Source organism: Plectropomus leopardus, chromosome 5 (assembly GCF_008729295.1).
Source record: "Plectropomus leopardus isolate mb chromosome 5, YSFRI_Pleo_2.0, whole genome shotgun sequence".
Lineage (NCBI taxonomy): Eukaryota > Metazoa > Chordata > Actinopteri > Perciformes > Serranidae > Plectropomus > Plectropomus leopardus.
Window position 1 is genome coordinate 17,013,738 of NC_056467.1, and position 20,969 is coordinate 17,034,706.

Here is a 20,969-nt window from a genome sequence, read left to right on the forward strand (position 1 = left end):
GGGAAAGCTAGGAAACAAGGGAGTGGGAATGCTCCGAAGAGGCAGCAGGATTAGCGTAGTGCAGTTCAACAGACCCGAGGTGGTGAGCAGTAAAAAGGATAAGCACTCAATGAGGATCCTAGAGTCACTGATCAGCAATTACGACTTAAATATGAATGCCAGAGAGCAGTAATAGAAAAGAAAGAAAGAGAGAGGAAGCAGAGCCGGAATGGCAGGTCTGAACAGACTCAAAACCACCCCCGACAGACTGGTCCGAAAGCGCTGCCACCTCCACCTCCTCCCCGTCATATGGACTGGGATTTCAACTGAGCACAAGAAACTTGTGCTCCAGGAATATACACACTAATGAAACTAGGGTCACTAATCAGCTATTATGGCTTAAATATAAATGTCAGAGCGCATAGACAGATACATTTGCGTATCGTCAGCATAACATTGAAAATGTTTAGAGTGTTTTCTAATAATGTTGCCTAGAGGAAGCATATATAAAGTCAAAAGGATTGGTCCAAGCACAGAACCTTTGGGCACTCTGAAGCAGACCTTAGTATGCGCAGACGATTGATCATTGATGTGAATAAATTGGGAACGATCTGATAAGTAAGATTGAAACTAGGTTTGTGGTTTTACTTTAAGGCCAATTAACTGTTCCATTCTATGCAGCAAGATTTGATGGTCAATGGTGTCAAAAGCAGTACTGAGATCTAAAAGGATTAAAACAGAGACCAGACCTGAATCAGAAGCAATCAATAAGTTGTTATTAATTTTTACTAGTGCCGTCTCTGTATTATGATGAAGTCTAAAGCCTGAAAGTCCTCGAATAAACTATTATCTTGGTCACAGAGTTGATGAGCAATCACTTTCTCAAGGATTTAGAAATAAAGGGGAGACTACATATCGGTCTATAGTTAGCTAAAATCTCAGGATCGAGAGTGGGCTTCTTTAGAAGAGGTTTAATGACGGCTACTTTAAAGGACTGTGGTACATAGCCCGTTAATAAAGACGCATTGATTATATCTAATAAAGAATTGCCTAATAATGGTAAAGCTTCCTTAAGTAGCTTAGTTGTGATGCGGTCTAGCAGGCATGTTGATGACTTAGATTCAGAAATCAGAGTAGAGAGTCGGCAAAGGTCAATGGGGAAAAAATGGTCCAAATAAATTCCAGGCCTTGCTGCCATATCCAAGCTACCTGAGTCCAGGTTCACGTCAGTTAAGGGCAAGAGGTGATGGATTCTATCTCGAATAGTAATAATTTTATCATTAAAGAAACTCATAAAGTCATCACTACTTAGGGCCGAAGGAATACAAGGCTCTATGGAGCTGTGACTCTGAGTCAGCCTGGCTACAGTGTTGAAAAGAAACCTGGGATTGTTTTTATTTTCCTCAATTAATGAGGAATTAATAGGACATGTCATATTTTGACATTTTTGGCCATGTTATTGTATTGCATTTTTGGTCATTATTCGACATGCTACATTGTGCTACATGGTGTTGCTGGCCCTTTCGCAACATCCAAGCAGATAGAGAGGCAATTAAGGGAATCTAAACTGCCTGTTGTTTCTCCAGCTGCAAGCTCATCTTTAATATTGTCTGCTAACCCCTGGACAAAACTTCCCTGCAAAGCAACTTCATCCCACCTGCTCTCTGCTGCAAGTTCCCTGAGCTGAATGGCAAATTTGGACACAGACAAAGAGCCCTGACAATGAGTGAGGAGCCGTTCAGCGGCCTCTTCCCCTGAACAGGGTGGTCAAAAAAATATCTCATTTCAGACACAAAGACAAAGACAAGAACGAATTACAACAGGTGTGATACACCCATGATGCAGAAGCCCACTGTGAAGCTTTTTCTGTAAGTAACCCCATAAAAAATGCAATGCACGACTTACCTGACGGGTAAGTAGCAGGCTGCTGCTCGAACACAAGGGAACAATGAAGAAGAAACCGCCTGCAAGCCCCCAAATCTCCGGTGTAGCACTCTGGTGTAGGGATGAAGGGCTCCTTAGCAGGTGGGGCAGAGGGCACTGGACATGGCAAAGGAGATGCCAGTGGATGGCTGGCAGGAGGAGCAGCGGTGTACCCTGCAGAGGAGACAGAGAGGAGACCTGATCCATTTGACCACATAATTGTGAGACGCGGGTGGTGAGTCTGTGCAGATAATCAATCACCTTATGAAGAACTGTGTCATGATGGCTGACTGATGCACCCTGGGAGGCTTGACAGAGTGTCTCCAAGTCTGCTGTGTCCATGGTGGCCAGATTGTTCTGTTAGGTGTCAGTGTTTTTTTGTAGGACCCAACACCAGGCTCGAACACAGATGAGTAATGACGATAGTGGATTTATTGGGGAAGAGTGTGGCAATTGAGAGGAGGCAGGGGCAGGCAGGTCTGATGGGAGGATGCGGATTTGGGACCTGCTGGGGAAGTGAAAGCAGGGTGAGGAGGTCCAGATGGAGGCGTGGAGATGGCGAGGAGGCAGAAGCTGGAGATCTGTGGCACAAGATAAAATCATCAAAAACAGGCTCAAAACACACGGAAAAAATACTTTGTTAAACTGCAGAGCGGCCAATACGTAACTACCACGGAGTCTGGTGAAACAATCTGGAGGTGAGCAAGTGAAGTACGTTGGTTCTTATACTGCATGCTGATGAGGTGTAGATCGAATCAGGAGCCAGGTGAGGGAAAGCCACACCCAGAGCACACAGGGGAGGTTGAAATATGAGGGAGACAGAGAAAGGAACACAAGGAAAACCTGGAGTCACGACAAGAGCCGTGACATTTTCATCGAAAATCTCGCCAGGCCTTATTGTTCCGTATCTGAGAAATATTTTAAATTCATCAGGACTATTATAAATGATAATAAATAAAGGTTCAATAAGCCCAGCAGATGACTGAGTCATCACGAATGGCTTGGGTGTTTTAAGAAAATTGTGGCTTTATCATTATAAAGACATATTGTGCTCTTCAATGTCACTTTTAAACTCCGCCTGCATTTAAACGGTATCTACATGCTAAACACATTTGAGTTTGAATGCACAGAAGAGAGACACGTGTTGGCTTCTGCTCATCATTTTAATAACAGCACTGTGCATACTTCCAAAGTGATATGAGCTTTAAAAACCATCAAAAAGTTAATGAATGCCTTTTACTGATGAGAAGCGACACGGCTACATAGAACAACGGCTCCCTCTTCTGGCAAAAAATTTAAGTACCCCAACACAGGGACTGAGGGGAATTGGGGGCTGGTACACATTGAGCATTTCTGAGGCTGAGTACTGATCTGGGATCTAAATTTATCTTTTTGAGTAACACAAACAAAAGAAGACTTTTTTACAGATCAGCTCATAAATGCACAAGTGCCTTGCAGCTGACAAGGCATAGAGGACAGATTAATACAAGCAATACTGCACAATCTAGCCTTCTGAGATCAACAGGTAGAGATCAATACCTACTAACTCTTCAAAACAAGGCCTTACTCTAAACATGGTGAGGATCTCCAAACATATGGCACTGCTCACAGAATTATTCACATAAGTAAACAAAACCTTTGGGAAAAAAAATACATGTACAGGAATGCAAAAATGAAATAAAACAAGACATTTTTTTCATATCACAAACTTTTTACAATTAGCTTTTTCTTTAGAGTGACAGTATCGAAGCACAAATTGGTATAATGTGTGAAAACAAAACAAAGGTAAATAATAACAACAATGACATGCTGTCCTCGAAGCATCAACAAAACATTGGTACAGTATTGAGGATTGCAGACCTCCCCGTCCATCACCCATCATTCAAGAAGTTTCTCAAGGCAACTAGGAACAGAAAAGAAACACTAGAGGATGGCCGGACAGCGCAGAGATAGCTTCCAGTCAACAGACAGCATTACCCAGAATAAGCAAGGGCTGATTAGCTATCAACATGATTCACATCCTTCCCCCCAAAAAACATTCTTCTTCATATGCTATACATATAAGAGGTTCAAGTCAATGTACCTAAAAGCTCCTTGCATTTTGTTTTGTTTTTATCTTATTCATTCATAGTACCTGGAAATGAAGCTGCTGTCTCTAATCCTGCCATCGGAAATAATACAAAAAATGTGCAAGTTATACTGTGACAAAAAAATAATAGGCTACTTGTGTGACTTCATTAAGCGGATACTTTTGGCTACATGTCACCTGGATGAAGAAACGGTGGGTGAGCTGCTATCTGTGCCAATGAGTCTCCTCCGGGTTTTTGACAGCTCGGGTGAACGCCACTTGTTTAGATAAACATTATTCCTGAGTTAGCTCTTACAGTTGGCCCAAATACTGATTTTAATGTAGACTTGGGGGTGGGCCAGCAAACCCATGAGCCTACTTCTTAAAAAGCCTCTGCAATCACTCCCTTTCAAAGGCAATGAACCCCCGCAAAGAAAGGAAACTGATGTGAAAGAGAAGCTCGAATCGATTACAAAATGGCTGGTTTCCAAAGCGAAAGCATTTGTTTTTTGTTTTTTTTTTGTTTTTTTGTTTTTGTTTGAGTCTACCTGTAGAGTATCATAGAGAATATATATTTAAAAAAAAGAAGATATTAAACACTGAAGCGTCGTCAGCTTGAGAGGGCTGTAGACTCACAAGCCGCTTGTACTTTCAAGTATGCTACATTACGGACCAGAGAAACATGGATGATACTGTCACTTTAAGGAAACAGGATGATGGTTAAACACAATATTCACAAATGTACATTTAAGGCTTAATTGTTTAGCACTAACAATAGTAGCAGCAGTGAAGCACTTCTGAATTAATTAGAATAACAATATTTACGACCATATTACAACAATATATTACCAAAGTAAATCAATGACTTTTTTTTTCTTTTTTCGTAACACTGGACTGAGCTGGAGACAGAAACTTTTCATCAGCCAGCCAGTGAAGTTAGACAAAGACAGAATGAAAACGTTTCAGCCACCACGGATCACACGACACTAGCCTGTCTGGTACTGCAGGGTTGTCAATATTAGTACGTCCTCTAATAATCTCACTGCCAGGCTCTACAGCTACACTAGGCCCTGACACTTGAGTTAGAGCAGTAGTACATTTACAGAGCACGGGTCTGAGTATACTGACTGTAATTCCACATTCATGTTGTACAGGAGGAGGAGGAGGTTCATTTAAGAGCAGGTCATGAGGAGTGGGTCTGGCAGACAGACACAGACACAGACACACACAGACACACACACACACACACACACACACACACACACACACACACACAAAAACACATTAACATTCACAAACTCACAGATATAAACACACACTGCCAGACGACAGTCCAGACCTGAAACCATCGTCATGCTACTTTGAAAGTTCCAACACGACAAAACAAGCATGTTTTTTTTTCAAAAAAAAAAAAAAAAAAAAGTACCCACGCAACGTTGTTAATCAAAGGCCGTGACAGACTGAATTCATAATGAAGAAGCTCTGCTGCTCTGTCTTCCAAGCTGCTGCTGACTGAACATCATCCTGGTGAGGAAGACACCCTGACTCTTTCTCTTCCTCACCTGTATTTCTCCACGCTCACATCACTCAGTCTGAGAAAAGGCCAAACCCCCCTTTGATCTGGTCCCCGTCTACCCATATCACTTGTACCAACAGCGACCCTCGAAGCTGAAGTCATTTTAACATACTGTATATGCACGTACTTTATATATTACACACATTTAATATATATTTACTCATATATTAAATTTTCATATAGACATACATTTTTTAGTTTTATTTGTGAGGTGTTGGTTACATTTTCAGCAAGAGGCTTCAACATGAAAGATAAGAATCTGTCTTCCCAGGATTCCTACAAAAAGTCTTGCGCCACGTGGCGTCCCGTCATTTCTCCACACATGCTTGGTTACTCCCACGGAGATGTCCGTGAAAACACAGAGGCCTGCTGTAGCAGTTTAAAGAAGGCCGGACACTGTTGAAAGCGCATGGAGTGCAGGGCGTGGAGTCCCTGGAGTAACAGCCAGTTAAAAATCCACAGGGATGTAGGGCGTCAGCCAGCAGCGGAGGTAGTGCTGCAGGCAATGGGCTTTGGGTTGGGTCATGCCAACCTAAACCCAACCAGGCTGGGCCAAGCTAGGGCGAGAGAGCAAACACGAGAGAAAGGCACACGGAGCGTGCTATGTAAGAATATGCGCAGTGGAGGGAATGGAGACAAACTCGCGGAGGATATTCTTGGCCATTTCGATATTGTTCTGTGCAATCATCAGCGCTTTCTGGATGTCCTGGTAAGAGTATCCCTGACTCATGAGGTGCTCGATCTCGCTACTGATTAGAGGGTTGGCTTCTCCACCTGCAGCCCCAACACTGGGTGGGGCGGGGACAGGCGGGACGGGGCTGGGTCGGCGCTCAGAGTTGATTCGTCTGGGCAGGGGCTTTGGAGGTCTCTCTGGTGCTTCCACTGGCTCTGAGAAAGCTGAAAAAAAGAGGAGCGGGATTTTACACACCTAAAAGGTCTGAAACACACTAGTTTAAAGGTCCAGTATGTGAGATTTAAGGGAATCTATTGGTATAAAAGATGAAATGGTGTATAACATTCTTAACTATGCTTTCATCAGTGTATAATCACCTGAAAATAAGAATCACTGAGTTTCGTTACCCTGAAATGTAAATACTTATAATGGTCATACTTAAAGATAGTGATAGTGTGTAAATATTGTCAATCTTTTAGTGAGCAATAAAAGATACAAAAAAGATATCTTTATATAAAGCAGTAATTTATGGTTATGAGAATTCCAGAAGGTGTTCTGAAAAGCGGTAACGTCAGCCTGTGCTTTACTACATTTGTAATGAGATTGTTGAAGACGGCTAATGCCGGCGAGCATTTAAAATCGTTTGCATGGAAGTGTGGACATATTTTGAAAAATGAAGGTCATGTGGACAGAATTGTTTTTTTACACAGAGGTTAAAAATATCTGTATCAGTGGACAGAGCTGGGGACATGTTGTTAATATTGTACTTGACATTTTCATAATGTACATGTATTTCTTTATGCTAAAGGAAAGGGAACATTTGGAGGTGTTGTTATTTAAATGCAATTATATGAGCATTATATAAGTATGTATTTTTGTATATAAAAATTTCGAAAAAAGTATTTACTTCCTCCTGCTCCTTTTCAGACATGAAATACTTATGTTTGTCTACTGAATACTTATGGTGGGCATATGATGTTGTTGTTTTACCCATGTTTTTATTTATTTTTATTTGTTGTCTGATTTTATTTGACATGCTCGAAATAAAGATCTGTCTAATCCAATCTAATTATGCAATGGTTTTACTGGTCTTGCCCACTTGAGTTCATTTTAGGCTGCATGTGATCCATAAACTTACATGACTTTGACAGCCCTGTCCTAAAGGGTCATTATATGTCAATGTAATGGAGGATTTACCTCACTGGAAATAATTTACATCTCATTAAAAAAAAAACAGCACAGCGAGAATATGTCTGCATTAAGCTATATGTTTCTGTCACACTGTATATATGGTGAGCTGGCTGACCTTTCCACTGCAGCAACCTTTAATAAAGCACTCATAAAGAGCCCAATCATGATCCGAGAGCTTGTCAGCTTGTTTGAGAGCCACTTAATTGGTTCTCAGATACAAAGATTTACGTCGTAAGTGGAACACTCACACCCAGCAATCATCATGCTGTAGGTAGTGAATGTCAACTCAATGCAGAGACAAGGAAATTACTCTGGAAATAAATGCTTTTCTACCTTCTTCCACAGACTGTGATAAGGCCACTAATGCTGCATTAGTTCCAGTCAAACCTCCACAAAGCCCTCCGGTTTATGATTTCTCTGTGGCCAATGTGAGATTCTGATGATTCCACTAGCAGAACAACCTGAAGACATCACTTATTGTTTTTCTAGTTTTAAGGTCACTGATGTAACTGAGCAGCTCTGGTCTAATCAATTAATTTATCAATCTATAATGTCATGGTGCTTCAAACCAGGTAGCAGAAAAATGCTTTGGTTGACTTTTCAGGTTTCTCTTCAGGTCACAGGACTTTTGTACTACTGCAGGATATTGATTCATCAGCAATTTTTACTCTTTTGCCAGGAAGGACCTGAGCAAAGAGGCTGCTGTTAGACATTTTACAGCATTTTCCATTCTTGCCAACAAATTATTGTATATGACACAGCTAATTTAAAATTTTAACTTTAAAGTTTTAAGTCTCTTTATAAAAGCCCATATCATAAAACGGTCAAGTCACCCATATTGCAGAAAGTATTTCCTACTTATCCTAACAGTATGTAGCTATTAAGGTAGTTTCATTTTCATTTCATTCTTCCTGGAAGCTGTAAGATATCCCTTATCTGGCACATGTGCAAGTTACCCTTGGATGATGTAAATAATTGCGCTACAATGATAAATTGATTATATTGTCAACTTTTACTCAGCAACTAATTTGATATTTGATTAATCTGTTTAAATTTGAGTAATTAAAGAGAGAAAAAAGAGGTCTCCAATTCCAGCTTTTTAAATATGAATATTATCCAGCTTCCTTACCTCTCTGTGGCTGTAAACTACATATCTTAAACAAGACGTTTTAAGGATACCATCCTGGGATTTGGGAAACACTTTTTTTTAACCATTTTATGACATGACATTTTATACATTGTTTAATGTGTGTCTGTCTGTGTTTTTTTTTTGTTTTTTTTTAAATATATATCATTTTAAAGAGTTTCTATATCAGTTGCTATATATATGTTCTGTTATTTTAAAAAAAAGAAACACTCAGTCAGTCATTTTCTGTAACCGCTTGTCCTCGTAAGGGTCGCGGGGGGGCTGGAGCCAATCCCAGCTGTCATCGGGTACACCCTGGACAGGTCACCAGACTATCGCAGGGCCGACACATATAGACAGACAACCATACACACTCACAGTCACACCTAAGGGCAATTTAGAGTCACCAATCAACCTGAGCTGCATGTCTTTGGACTGTGGGAGGAAGCCGGAGACCCCGGAGAGAACCCACGCAGACACGGGGAGAACATGCAAACTCCGCACAGAAGGGTCCCCGCCTAGACCGAACCCCCCCAGGAAAAAATCGTTAGTCATTAGCAGCTGTATTAAATAATAAGCAAAAGTAAAAAAACACTTTCATAACATGGCTTTTTGCTAATGACCCTGTAATTTGGGGGAATTTTAAAAGCCATTATTTTGTGAAGTTGTATTCTTTATTAAAAACAAGTTCTGGCTCAACCGGGGCCTGAATACTTACGTGCTGCAGCTCCAGCGTCCGAATCTAGTGAAAGGCGGCTGAAAGCAGCTGTGGAGGATGAGCAGGATGAGGAAGATGACGAGGAGGAAGATGACCCCCCCAGCTCTGAAAGGGTCCGCCTGGCCGTGGGCATTGGCAGCCGGGGTTTCGGGAAGTCGTAGCCGTTCTCCTCTTCTTCCCTGTCCTCGGCTGCATGGTCTCTGGGACCATTGGTCATTGCCTGAGGGGGCAACTCTGAATAGTCTGGGACGGATTGAAAATAAAGCATTAGCACTATATTATCTGATAGAGTAGAGTATTATACCCTAAAATAGATTCAGATAAGTCATAACTATAAAAAATATATCTATATATCATTTACATTCATGTCAACAGTAGGTGGGTGTATTTTTCCACATGACACGGGATCTTGTTTTGGATTGAAACTAATATTCAAAATGATATGAGTGATTGGTTTAAAAGCAGAGATAACACAGATACATCCTTGCAGAGTGACTGTCAGAATGGTCTGCGTAAAAGCAGCACAGAGGTTTAATTTAGTGACTCATGCTGCTAATCTAAGCTGTCCTTTGAAACTTGATCCAAAAATAGATAAATCAATGTACCCGAGTCTCTGGCTTGTTGCGACCTGGACTGGATGTTGTACATCGCTTCATACATTTGAGGTCCATCCTCGAGTTCAGCCAGTGTCAGCCTACAACAACAAATAACAGTGATAAAACAACTATAACAGACACAGTACAGCAGTCACCACAGTTACTTCATGTGGATTTGCTGCTGGAGTAGATTCACTGAGTGTTTTGAATACCGTGAGTTGAGGGCAGAGGCCTGGGTCTGTGTCTGGAGTGCTGAAAGTGGCTGAGGCTGTGGAGGCCTCGGGACTGGTGGGGTCTCCCCTACAGGTGGTGCCGCCATGGGGGGCAGGACAGGGCGAGAGGAGGGGATCATGTACTCAGACTCCTCCTCACTGTCACGTGCCTCCTCTCCCGTCATTGGCCTCGGGGCTGGAGAAGGTCTGGGTAGAAATAACCCAAGAATATTTACACTGCAACTAAAATATGGACGCATTAATTATTATGTGTCAGCGCTGCGGTAGTCTGGCGACCTGTCAGGGGTGTAACCCGCCTCTTGCCCAATGACAGATGGGATAGACTCCAGCCCCCTGCACCCATTACGAGGACAAGCGGTTCCGGACAATGAATGAATGAAGGAATTAATGAATTCTAAACATTAAAAGGCAAAATGTTTGGAGTGGAGAAAAGCCTCCTTAATTAAGTACTGAATGGCCTTCATATCAATCATTCGAAGATGAGATGCTCCACACAGGCGTGTAGTGCCAAGTACGAGCGTGCACCTATGAGTTATACAAGTTGTGCCTCATTTCAGAGATTATGTAACCACTGGTTTCTATTGATTAAGTATTTAGAAGTTTGTGTTTTGAATAATTTCATTTACTTACCTGTGTCAAGTGATTAAAGCTGCTTTACAAACATCTAAAAAGGAAAAAGTTGTCGTGCAGTTCTGGTCAAACTCATCTGATAGGCCACAGTATCAAGGGCAAGCCTTCAATTTCTGCAGACATTGCAGGGCCAGCACAAGCTGGCCAAGTTTAACAGGTGGCTTTGTGAGGTTTCTTTACAAACGCACCACAAATAAACAAACCATCAAAAGAGTAAAACATATTTCATAGACAGTTAGCCAACTGTTCAAAGGCTATGGCCAGTAGCTACCGGCAAATTTTAATGTGGAATGTTTTCTTGCATGTTACTCACTGCATGAGTTGATGTGGTGAATTGTTCTTTTGCATGACATGCATCTTAAATTTGCAGAATTTCAACCAGATTAACTGAATATTCTATTCCTCACATGAGGAAAAAAAGTATTAGGTATCATTTCGTTGGGCTCCAGCAACGCTACACCTACAGATCCAGTCCTATAATGTCATCATAGTGCCAGTGCAACATACCTGCTTGCCAGTGCATAGATGGCGTTGGCTGAGACTGAGGGCTTGACTTTGGGTTTGTCGTAATCTTGACTGGTGACTGCTGCAAAATTCTGGAAAGGAAGCAGAAGCTGAAATCTCAGAAACTTGTGAAAAAAATGTCCATAATCAAAATTCTGAAACCATTCTGATCACATTAAAAGAAATAGTTTAGGGCATTTGGGAAAATACAACTTGTTTTTTTGTTTTTGTTTTTTTTACTGAAAATTAAATGAGACGATTGTTGCAACTCTCATGTCAAATATAAAAGGCTGATGCCAGCAGCTAGTTAGCTTAGCTTAACATAAAGACTGTAAACAAGTGGAAACAGCCTGGCTCACCTACTAGCACCTCAAAGCCTCCCGAACATGTTTCTAAACTAAGGGCTGCTGGCTGTAGCTCCCCATTTAAAATTTCATTTAACTCTAAAGAGAGCGAATACACAGTTCCCAAAATGTTGAACTATTACTTTAACAATCTAAGAAAAATAATAACTAATGCCACTGAGAAAGCAAGAGACTCCCATGTGTGACAACATGAATTTTGCAAATACTATTAGACATCTTGCTTTCATAGCAATTAAAAAAAGGTATCAAACAGTGGCTGTGTAGTGATAACCCACTGACATCACTGCACAGTATACATGGTGTTAGAAAATTTATCTTTTCTGTTCTATTACTTGGACATTTGTACTAAAATGCTGAGTGTTCACAATTTAAGCCAATAAATAAACATCAAACCAAATGGTAGCTCAGTGTGGTGTCTTGTGGTTTCTCTGACCAGCTGGTGGTCCAGACTGAGGGAGCTGTTGTTCTTCTGTGAGTCTGAGCGTGTGTCCAGAGCTGAGGGCAGCGCCAAAGGGAGGGAGTGTCTGTTGGAGAGTTCCCTGACACCTGCTCGGATGTCCACTCCCAGACTGGAGACTTGAGTGGATGACGAAGATGAGGAGGATGATGAGGAAGAGGAGGTAGGGGCCTTGGGAACAGGCCGGGAGTTCCAGTCAGCCAGGGGCCGGTTCGGGGGTGCAGGAGGGAGCTTCTCTCGAGAGGGATCACCAGGAGTGCAGGGTAAGGGCCGCCTCTGCAGCCGTCCATCGGGTGCTGCCCCAGCTGTGTGGGGGCGGGCAGGAGGAGGCGGAGGGGGGAGATCCCTCAGTGCTGGGGGGAGGGGAAGAGGCTTGTCTTTGTGGTGAGATGCTGCCTGGAACGGAGAAACAGAGATGGAAGGAGCTCATTTTGACAGCATATAATATTAATGTGAAATCAAAGAAATAACTTAGATGAACAACAGCAAAGAAAAATGTTCATAATCTGCAGATAGTTCAAGCTTCCTATCAACAGCTACCATTTATCTACATTATGAGGAAATATGAGGTAATATGAATGTGTGAGTGAGTGGAAATGCGGCTTAAAAAGACTTATATGCACAGTATGAAATGCACTGATTATTGTGGCTGTCATTTTAACGCCTCACTCCAGTCAAGGGGTGAAAGGTACACATTATTTAAATAACAGAGCTGGGTTACAAGTGAAACTATTGCTTCATTTCAGTCTAATTTTGCTCTCTACTCCAACTCAAGATGCACTATAGAAGTCAAGCTATGAACCGGCTGCAAAGAATAACGTTGGAATAGTTTGGCTGAGGGTACTAAAAAAAAAAGAAATTGGGGGCAACACTGAAAAAGGCTTTTATTTAACAACAAACAAGGCTGTAATAGAGCTTGCATTAAAATGTGTAAAATTCCATCAATGCAAAACTTTGTTCTGTGATAGCACTATTTCCTTGTAGGCTATGACAAATATTTCCTGACATAAACTGGGCAATCAAACCAAATACTAGATGCCCTCTGACGCTGAAAAACCCACTCGCCTTAACCAAACTTTTATTTTAACATCCCCTCTTACTCAAACAAGGCTGGTTGCACATGTTCATTTACCTTACTAGTGACCCCTGGGCTGGAGGCACCAGGGGGGTTGGAAGGTCTGTGTGGTAGCAGGTCTAGTCTGGGCGGCACAGGGGGAAGAGAGGACTGAGGAGCCATGGACATAGGCGACGGGGGTCGCTCCACCTGGATCAACAGCAAGAGACTCATGATGTCAAGACATTTTTTATTCAGAAACAGAAAAAGGATTGGTCTCATGGCAACTTTTCATGATACTAGTGATCCACAACAGCAGCTGTCACTTAAACTTTTCGTATTATGTACGTCAGCCAAGCGGAGCTGTGGATGAATTAAGAGGAACCCTCTGCACAACAGTTCCCTCTTAATTCTTCTGAAATGGTCACATCCAAAGTCATAATTATCTAGAGCTGCATGCCATGGCTGAAAATGTGTTACATTTTCAGCTAAATAATCCACATCATTCAAAACTTCTCATGGTATGTCTTATCTTGTTTAATGATTTCTTACCTAAATAAGTTACAGAAAGAAATACGTGTAATACATAAACAAGCAACTTTTAGTCTTTTATAGTTGTTATAATGTTATGGGCAATAAGAAAACTTGCTCAGTTTAGGTAATCAGCTAGATGTAATGTTTTCTGTCCTTTTACATTTTCAGTTCCCAGTTTCCAGCAGTTTGACAATTCACTGATTGAATTGTCTAAAACCAATGACTAGGGCTGTCTAGATAACCACAATATTACCGCACTACTGACAAGCCAGCTGCCACTACTTCTATGACCATGTTTTTTTCTTTTTTTTTTGTAGGGGGAGAGTAGTGTGTATTTACACTATGCTAAAAATGCCATCAGCGTGATGAGCTGCTGAGTGTGTATTCTGCACTAAGCGCTGCATATTTGCCGTTTATTCTGTGATTGCACACATATTCAACTTTGGGTAAAACACTGCAGCTGCCCATCACTGTTACTTCCTGGCTTATGCGTATAGCAACCATACTCAACCAAAGCATCTTAGCTGAAAAAATGCTGCAAGCCTTACTGTGCCTTGTTGCTCTTCTGTGTTCTACACTCAAAAGGGAACAAGTATTTAAATTTGTTTTAAAACCGCATGATCTCTGTCATTTAAAAAGCCACAGCTTACCCAATAATGGCCTAACTATAGAGCTTATTTACAAAGCACTGAATAAAGATAAATGAATGCTGCGAGTCACCCTAAATCCTTAATAAAATTCCTTCACCACAACAGCCCTACTAATGACATATGCAAAAATGTATATACATTGTTGTTCACTTTTATACCAAAGTATTATAACTTTAAATCTGACTGCACTTTACAATTTAAGAGCCTTGTCTGGAAAAAAAAACAGAAAGAAAATTATTTAACTCTATTTGTTTCAACACAAAACAAACACAAATCAACACAAAATACTTATGAAGTACAGCCAAGTACTTCACAGTGTACAAGCACATTTAAAGACACGGTCAAAGGAAGAGAAAGAGGCCGGGTCAGCAATGAAAGCCCAAAAAAATTTCCACGGACTACATCAAAGTGTGTGTGATCTCATCACCTACTCTATAAGCAGACTAATGCACAGAGTTTCTCAGAGGCACATAAAAGATGGGGGATAGGAGAATGCTCCACATATCAAATGCAGAGGCACAAAAAAAGCTGCTACCTTGGCACCATGAAAGATGGAGATGAAAGAACTGAGATATGAGCCGTGAGCTTGAAGCTCACAAAAATTGAAAAGAGCAACGCAGGGAGTGTTTCATCTGTACAGAGAGGGGTCTCTCAGAAAAACAGAGAAGAGAAGAGGACAGTAGGAGCCCATGAGGAGCACCACGGGCGTCAAACCAACCAAGCCAAGCACCGTAATGTTTTATCAATGAATCAGCTTGCCCAGTGCCGTGGCTGAAAACTTTAGGAAAACTGATAACTTTTGTCCTGATTTAATCAAATATTACCTTTGCACAGGCAAGTTTGCTCATCATGAGGTGAGGGTCTTCAAGTCTGTCATCATCATCATCATCATAGCTGGGCGATGGAGCACCCTCAGCCCCAAACATGCCCCTGCAGGAGCCCCCGCTGTTGTCCTTGGGGTCAAAAGGATCCACAACAATGGGCTCTGTACCCTTAATCTCACAGCGACAGAAGGGACATCCCGTTCCCTGACCCTCTGACTCCTGTAAGAGGCAAATGCAACAGCACACAGAGATGAAAGGTTATATGCTTTTATATGTTCATTATGTCTGCGGAGAAGAGCACTTCAGCAGTGAGTTTTCCTCTCAACAGGTACCAGTTATGATACTTAACTTGGAGCAATCAACCCACACAAACCCCTTCCCATCCACCCACACTCTCACCTGCCAGGCAGTGAGACAGGAGGTGCACATGAGATGACCGCAGGGCTCAATCTTCACGTCCTTGTCGTTCTCGGCGCAGATCTTGCACAGCTGGAAAGTGGAGCCCATCTCACAGTACAGCTCATATTGCTCCTGAGGGGAAAAAGTGAGACAACGGTGAGTATTTCAGTGCCTAAACACAGTAACATCATACGGCACTGTCTGAGATCATTTCAAAAGAACCCAGAAGGATCTGGAGCCAAGTTAAAATGCGGGGGCGTATTTTTAGTTTCAGTGCTGTGCTCGGGCAAAGTGAGTCTGTTCATAAACACCTTTACAAAATGCTGAGGAGAAATGTAAGCCAAGACTGCTCTTTCATAAAAATTCACAATTTACAGTTACTTTTTATGCATTTAACATGATGCATCCTTCAATGTGATGGCAGTTAGAAATGTTGCAAGATAGAAGGGGTTTCCTTTACTGCCCAACAATAGAGGAAGCTTGCACTGACAAAGGACACATTTGTTTGAACTATAAAAATGTTCAAATCCGAATAGCACAATTATTTTTTCACTTAATTTACACTACACGCTTAAAGCTACGTTCAACACAGTTCCCAACACTTTACTTGGGAAATGCAACACTGTTTAAGTTGGGTGAACTTTAGATAAGATAACTAGACATGAAAGCCAGAATGTCCCCAAATGTTGATATTTAAAAATAACTACGAGTGTGATGAGAATTATTTTACGCACATCCTGGTGCAAGGCTAACAAAAAAATAGCTACATAAGGATTGAAGTGATATGTAAGTGTATTTAAGTGTTATTTGAAGTATTTGTGTGCATTATGTATAAATATAGGTGTGGTTTAAACTTTTCAAACATTTTGACCAGACAAAGATCCAATTAAGATCTAACTATATCTTGATGAAACTTTTGTGGCATTAATTAAGTGTGCAAGCGTTACAGCGCTCCTCATTTAAACATACCTATATCATACTGTTCTACATGAATCATAATGCTCTTGCCACTTTTGTTGCATTTACATTAACTGAGGCTTTTTATCACAGTTAAACACATCTCTTTATACCTTTCTTATTTATTAAATATAAATACCAGGCAGAAAAAGTTAAGTACCCTGTTAGTCAGCTACTTAACCTTGACTAACTCAGTTCCTGTATGGTGTTTTATCATTCTACTTCTGCTTCCTGTTGGTCATACACTAGACTGTTGAGAGCTCTTTACAGAGCTGTGTGTGCACAAAAAAAGCCATTTGACCTTTATAATAAAATGCCAAAGACCAGAACGAGTGTATAATTCATTAAAGAGTGAAGATACAGAGTGAGAAGTGCACTGCTCTGACCTGTGTGACTTTGATGTGGTCTTGAGGCGAAGGCTCACACAGTCCTGTCAGATCTGGGTTTTGGGTCCGGCCATCGGGGAATAAATAGCTGGAGATGAAGAGACAAATAAAATTAGAGGATATACACAGGGGGGAGAGACTTTAAGTATCCTAGGGTATTTCGACTGGCATTTTCATTTAAAAGTTATCACCATAATTAGTTAGCATGATTATACTGCATGTATAGCTAACAGGCTGCGGCAATGAAAACATCTGTTCAGTCCTTTCATTCAATCTGGCACCATGTTTTTAATATCATCACAGAAATGATGCATGTAAAGTACGTGACTATTTTACAAATGGGTCAGATGGTGTGATTACCATTTGATAAATGCTTTGTAGATTCAGGCGATAAACTGTATGGGCTCTCTTGGTTTAAAATCAGGATTTGATTACAGGTTGGGACAGGCCAACCATAGCTTTCATTAAACAAAGGAATCAACGCTGGCATAAAAAGATGAGTTTCATGCCAGCCAGCAAAACCACTGACTGAGCTTCGCATTAGAAACCAACAGTTCTATTCTGGTTATGATAACACTGGAATGATGGGAACAGGCAATATGATATGGCTGGATTGGTTTAGAGCTAAAAGGCAGATTCAATCGTGGGATGCAAAGCAGAGCTGCATAGTTTAAACAGAGATGCATATTTTGTGGGAAGAGAAGGGGAAAGAAAATGAAAAATGGCAAAAAAGAGAAGTCCTGCATACGACAGGAAACTTGATTATCGATCATTTATTAAAGCTGTGTCACACAGAGACCAAGACCGAGCCACAGAGACACCGAGCAGAGGTTCAGATGAAAACCTCAGAGGAAAATGTCACATGTAAGTGTGCCAAACAAAATGCCAGTGGACTTACAATCCTTCCCTGAAACCATCAATGAGGGCCTGGAAGAGGGGTTTATTGTGGGGAATGGTCTGGAGTATGTTTCCATCTGCCGTCACGTAACCAATGGCCCACTGGCCCAGACGTGTGCAGCTCAGTCGGAAGATGTAACTGAGGGAAGAGAAACATGGAAAATAAGACATACAGCAGTTGTCACTCTTTACTGCTATGAAAAAAAATGATCAAATAGAGGATGGTGTCTTGAAAATTATGCACACTGAGAACCATGTTCTTCAAATATGCATGGAACTGTTTATAATAAAATAAGTTCAAATGCAAATACAGTATGTAGGATAAACTATACTATGACACTATACAAGCACATCTAATTTGCATGATCATGAAAAGATATCTCATTCAAACAAAATAAAACAAAAGCAAATGACGTAAAATGCGTTCTACATGTATATGAAGATAAATCAACTACAAAAATAATAGGTTGTAAAATATATAGAGAGGGTTCCCACATAGTTTCACAGACAACGTTTCTATACTTTTCCATGACTTTTCAAGGCCCCATAATAATTTGTTTTCTTGCCCCACAGAAACAGCATCAACAGACAAGATACATGATGAGCAAAGACATCATGTGCATCTCACCTGCTGCTAACTGCTACAATTTCTGCTAATAGATTCATTCCAAAACAATATCAAAATCCTAGTAAACGCTTTTTTCTCATAACACTTATACACATTACATGAACAAACAGGAACAGGAAGAAGAAAATCTTAAATCTTAATAAAATACCTACCCCTTAATGCTCCAAAACTGTACACACTGAACCTTTAAAGTAGCGTTTTCTGTGGTGTTTTGTTGTAAACGACAAAGTTATGTTAACATTATCACTGAGTATCACTGATACTCACCAAAAAGCATTGTATGTATCCTTGAGGTCTAAAAAATGCACTGAATGGATTTTCTCCCTCATAAAATATTTGGGATGCAGATGTTTTAAAAGGTATTTTATATCAAGCATTGTTTACACCCATGTTTACAAGCTAGCAGTCTTCTTCCCTGTCTTTGCTGGCGTATTGCTGCAAATCTGTATGTGAAACTGTCACCTGTGGATCAGTGGAATAGTGTGAGTCTGTGTATGCATGTACAAAACAGATACCCACTCATAAGAAAACAGCTTAATAACAGCTTCCAGAGGTCAAAAACTCCACAGGGAAGTTTTAGAGTATAACCATACGGTGGCATGGTGGGTGTGCCTTCAATAACTGCTCATAGTCAGTTAAACTGGTTTGTCTCATGGGCATGAGCAGCTGTGCTGTAACCTATTCTAGAGTGAAAAGTATCAGTACAAGAGGCCACATCACTTTGCAAATAGCAGCCACTCTTCTCAGTACTGAACATTTGCTGCCTCCTTGTTTCTCTGTACAAGTTAAGCATTTTGGATCAGGAAGTGACTGAACTAAAAATCAAGGGTACTGAATATCCTTGTAAAGAAGCGTGTCTTTGTTATTACACTAGCTGCAACATTCAGGGAAAGCTGGAGAGCACTGTTATGTGACTGAAGTACACAAGAAAAAGAGCATCACATTAATGCGGCCAACATGCAACGGATGCAAATATTATTGTTTCCTTATCAGTGGCAACATTGAAGGATCGAGTTTGAAGGTACTGAACAGGTGGAAAAAAGTAGCCTTGGTGATGACCTCGGTGTTTGGCTTGGAAGTGGAACACCTGCTTATCCCATAATACCAACAGAACACTCCTGACAGTAAGCTGTAATTTATAGTGTCAAAATGCAGCGCTCACACTGACCAATAACTGCTCAGATGTCAACGTGGCCCTACACAAGCCAAGCCTAAACAGTGACATCAGCTTTCAGTGTACAATCAGGCCATTGATGTTAGGTACCAGTGCCATGCTGCCCTGGGTCCTTCACACACAAGCCCACACACACACACCATAGTATAATTGGCATGTGAAACTGGCATCAAGACTGAAGTTGGGTCCTGTATTTGTATGTATACAAATCCAAACTTTGATGATTTGCATTTCATGTGTGTGTGCGTTTATGTGCAGAGTCATACATAAAACTGATGATTGTATTTGACTATACACTCAAACACATCATCTCCTGAGCAGGGACAAAAATAAGTCCTGAGAGCTCCAGTAAACCTGTAACCATGCTGCTGCCCATGGAAACACACGAACATGGTTACATGATGAGTCTCATTAGGTCCCTATAATGGAAATAAAAGTCAATTGCTCACAGTGCCAAAAATGCCCTCATATAAGCCAATGATGGACATTAAGCTATTTATTTCAAGTGAATGGGAGGTGACTGGGAGGGCAGAGCCAATTCAGACATGCACTATGCTCAGAAATGTGCAGTTATGAATAAATTGTTGCACTAGTGATATCACATCTCTATTGAGATTGCATTACAAAGCGTGTGCCTGTATGCACATGTCTTTCTCTTCACGGCTCACCTGCCAGGCTTGTGGATGAACTTCTGCAGCCGTGCTTTGACCTCATCGTAGGTGAGAAAGGCCATGTACCCCGGGTGAGTAACTGCCAAGCTGTTCCAGTTCCGCAGCAGGGACGACCAAGGCTACACACACACACAAACACACACACACATACACAAACACAAGAGTGACTCATCTGATGTGTGAGTGAATGGACACAGCAACAATTCTATGTAATGGAGAAACGTACTGTATCACGGATGACGCTGAAACAACCATTTGTTGAAATCAGTGTGATTTACGATGGCCATTTCAACCTGGGTCAAGCAGTGTAAGAAGGTCCTTAAAGCAGAATTTGCAGCACTTAAAACAGCATGCAACTCATTTGGCACCATCTGGACCCACAGAATGAGGAAGGCTAAATGTAAAACAGCAGCCTGCTTCCCATATTGTATATAAAGAAAGCACAAGTCAACTTTATGTTTCTTTCTTCAAAAACTACTTGACCCAAATCAAGGCAAGCCACCAGTACAACAAGAGGTGAAGACTTAAGCAAGAAAAAAAAAAAAATGCTGCTATAGCTGACTGAGTGTGGTAGTGAGTAGGTGGTTCCGCAATTGCTTTCAGCAGTCTGTCTAGTGTGTGAAAGGAAGTAGAATTAACACGTATCACAGTGAAAATGAGCTCCAAAAGACACGGGCACGGCTCAATCTGCTCTCACTTGTGATAGAACTCAACTTTCCTTATAAGGTTGAATCTGCCTGTTCCTCTGTATTAATT

General features: G+C 41.1%; 1 protein-coding gene across 1 annotated transcript in view; it reads right to left on the reverse strand.

Moving 5' to 3' along the window:
- Positions 1-3,051: 3,051 nt before the first annotated feature.
- Positions 3,052-20,969, reverse strand: part of cbl (Cbl proto-oncogene, E3 ubiquitin protein ligase) — a 45,907-nt gene continuing 27,989 nt past the window's right edge. The window contains exons 5-16 of the mRNA XM_042486198.1: positions 20,211-20,332; positions 17,742-17,879; positions 16,844-16,931; positions 15,501-15,632; positions 15,102-15,320; positions 13,172-13,303; positions 12,016-12,435; positions 11,221-11,309; positions 10,063-10,269; positions 9,860-9,948; positions 9,255-9,497; positions 3,052-6,443 (exon numbers count right to left, since the gene is read on the reverse strand). Coding sequence (XP_042342132.1) covers positions 6,148-6,443; positions 9,255-9,497; positions 9,860-9,948; positions 10,063-10,269; positions 11,221-11,309; positions 12,016-12,435; positions 13,172-13,303; positions 15,102-15,320; positions 15,501-15,632; positions 16,844-16,931; positions 17,742-17,879; positions 20,211-20,332 — 2,175 coding nt within the window. The 3' untranslated portion in view covers positions 3,052-6,147. The remainder of the gene's footprint in view (positions 6,444-9,254; positions 9,498-9,859; positions 9,949-10,062; positions 10,270-11,220; positions 11,310-12,015; positions 12,436-13,171; positions 13,304-15,101; positions 15,321-15,500; positions 15,633-16,843; positions 16,932-17,741; positions 17,880-20,210; positions 20,333-20,969) is intronic.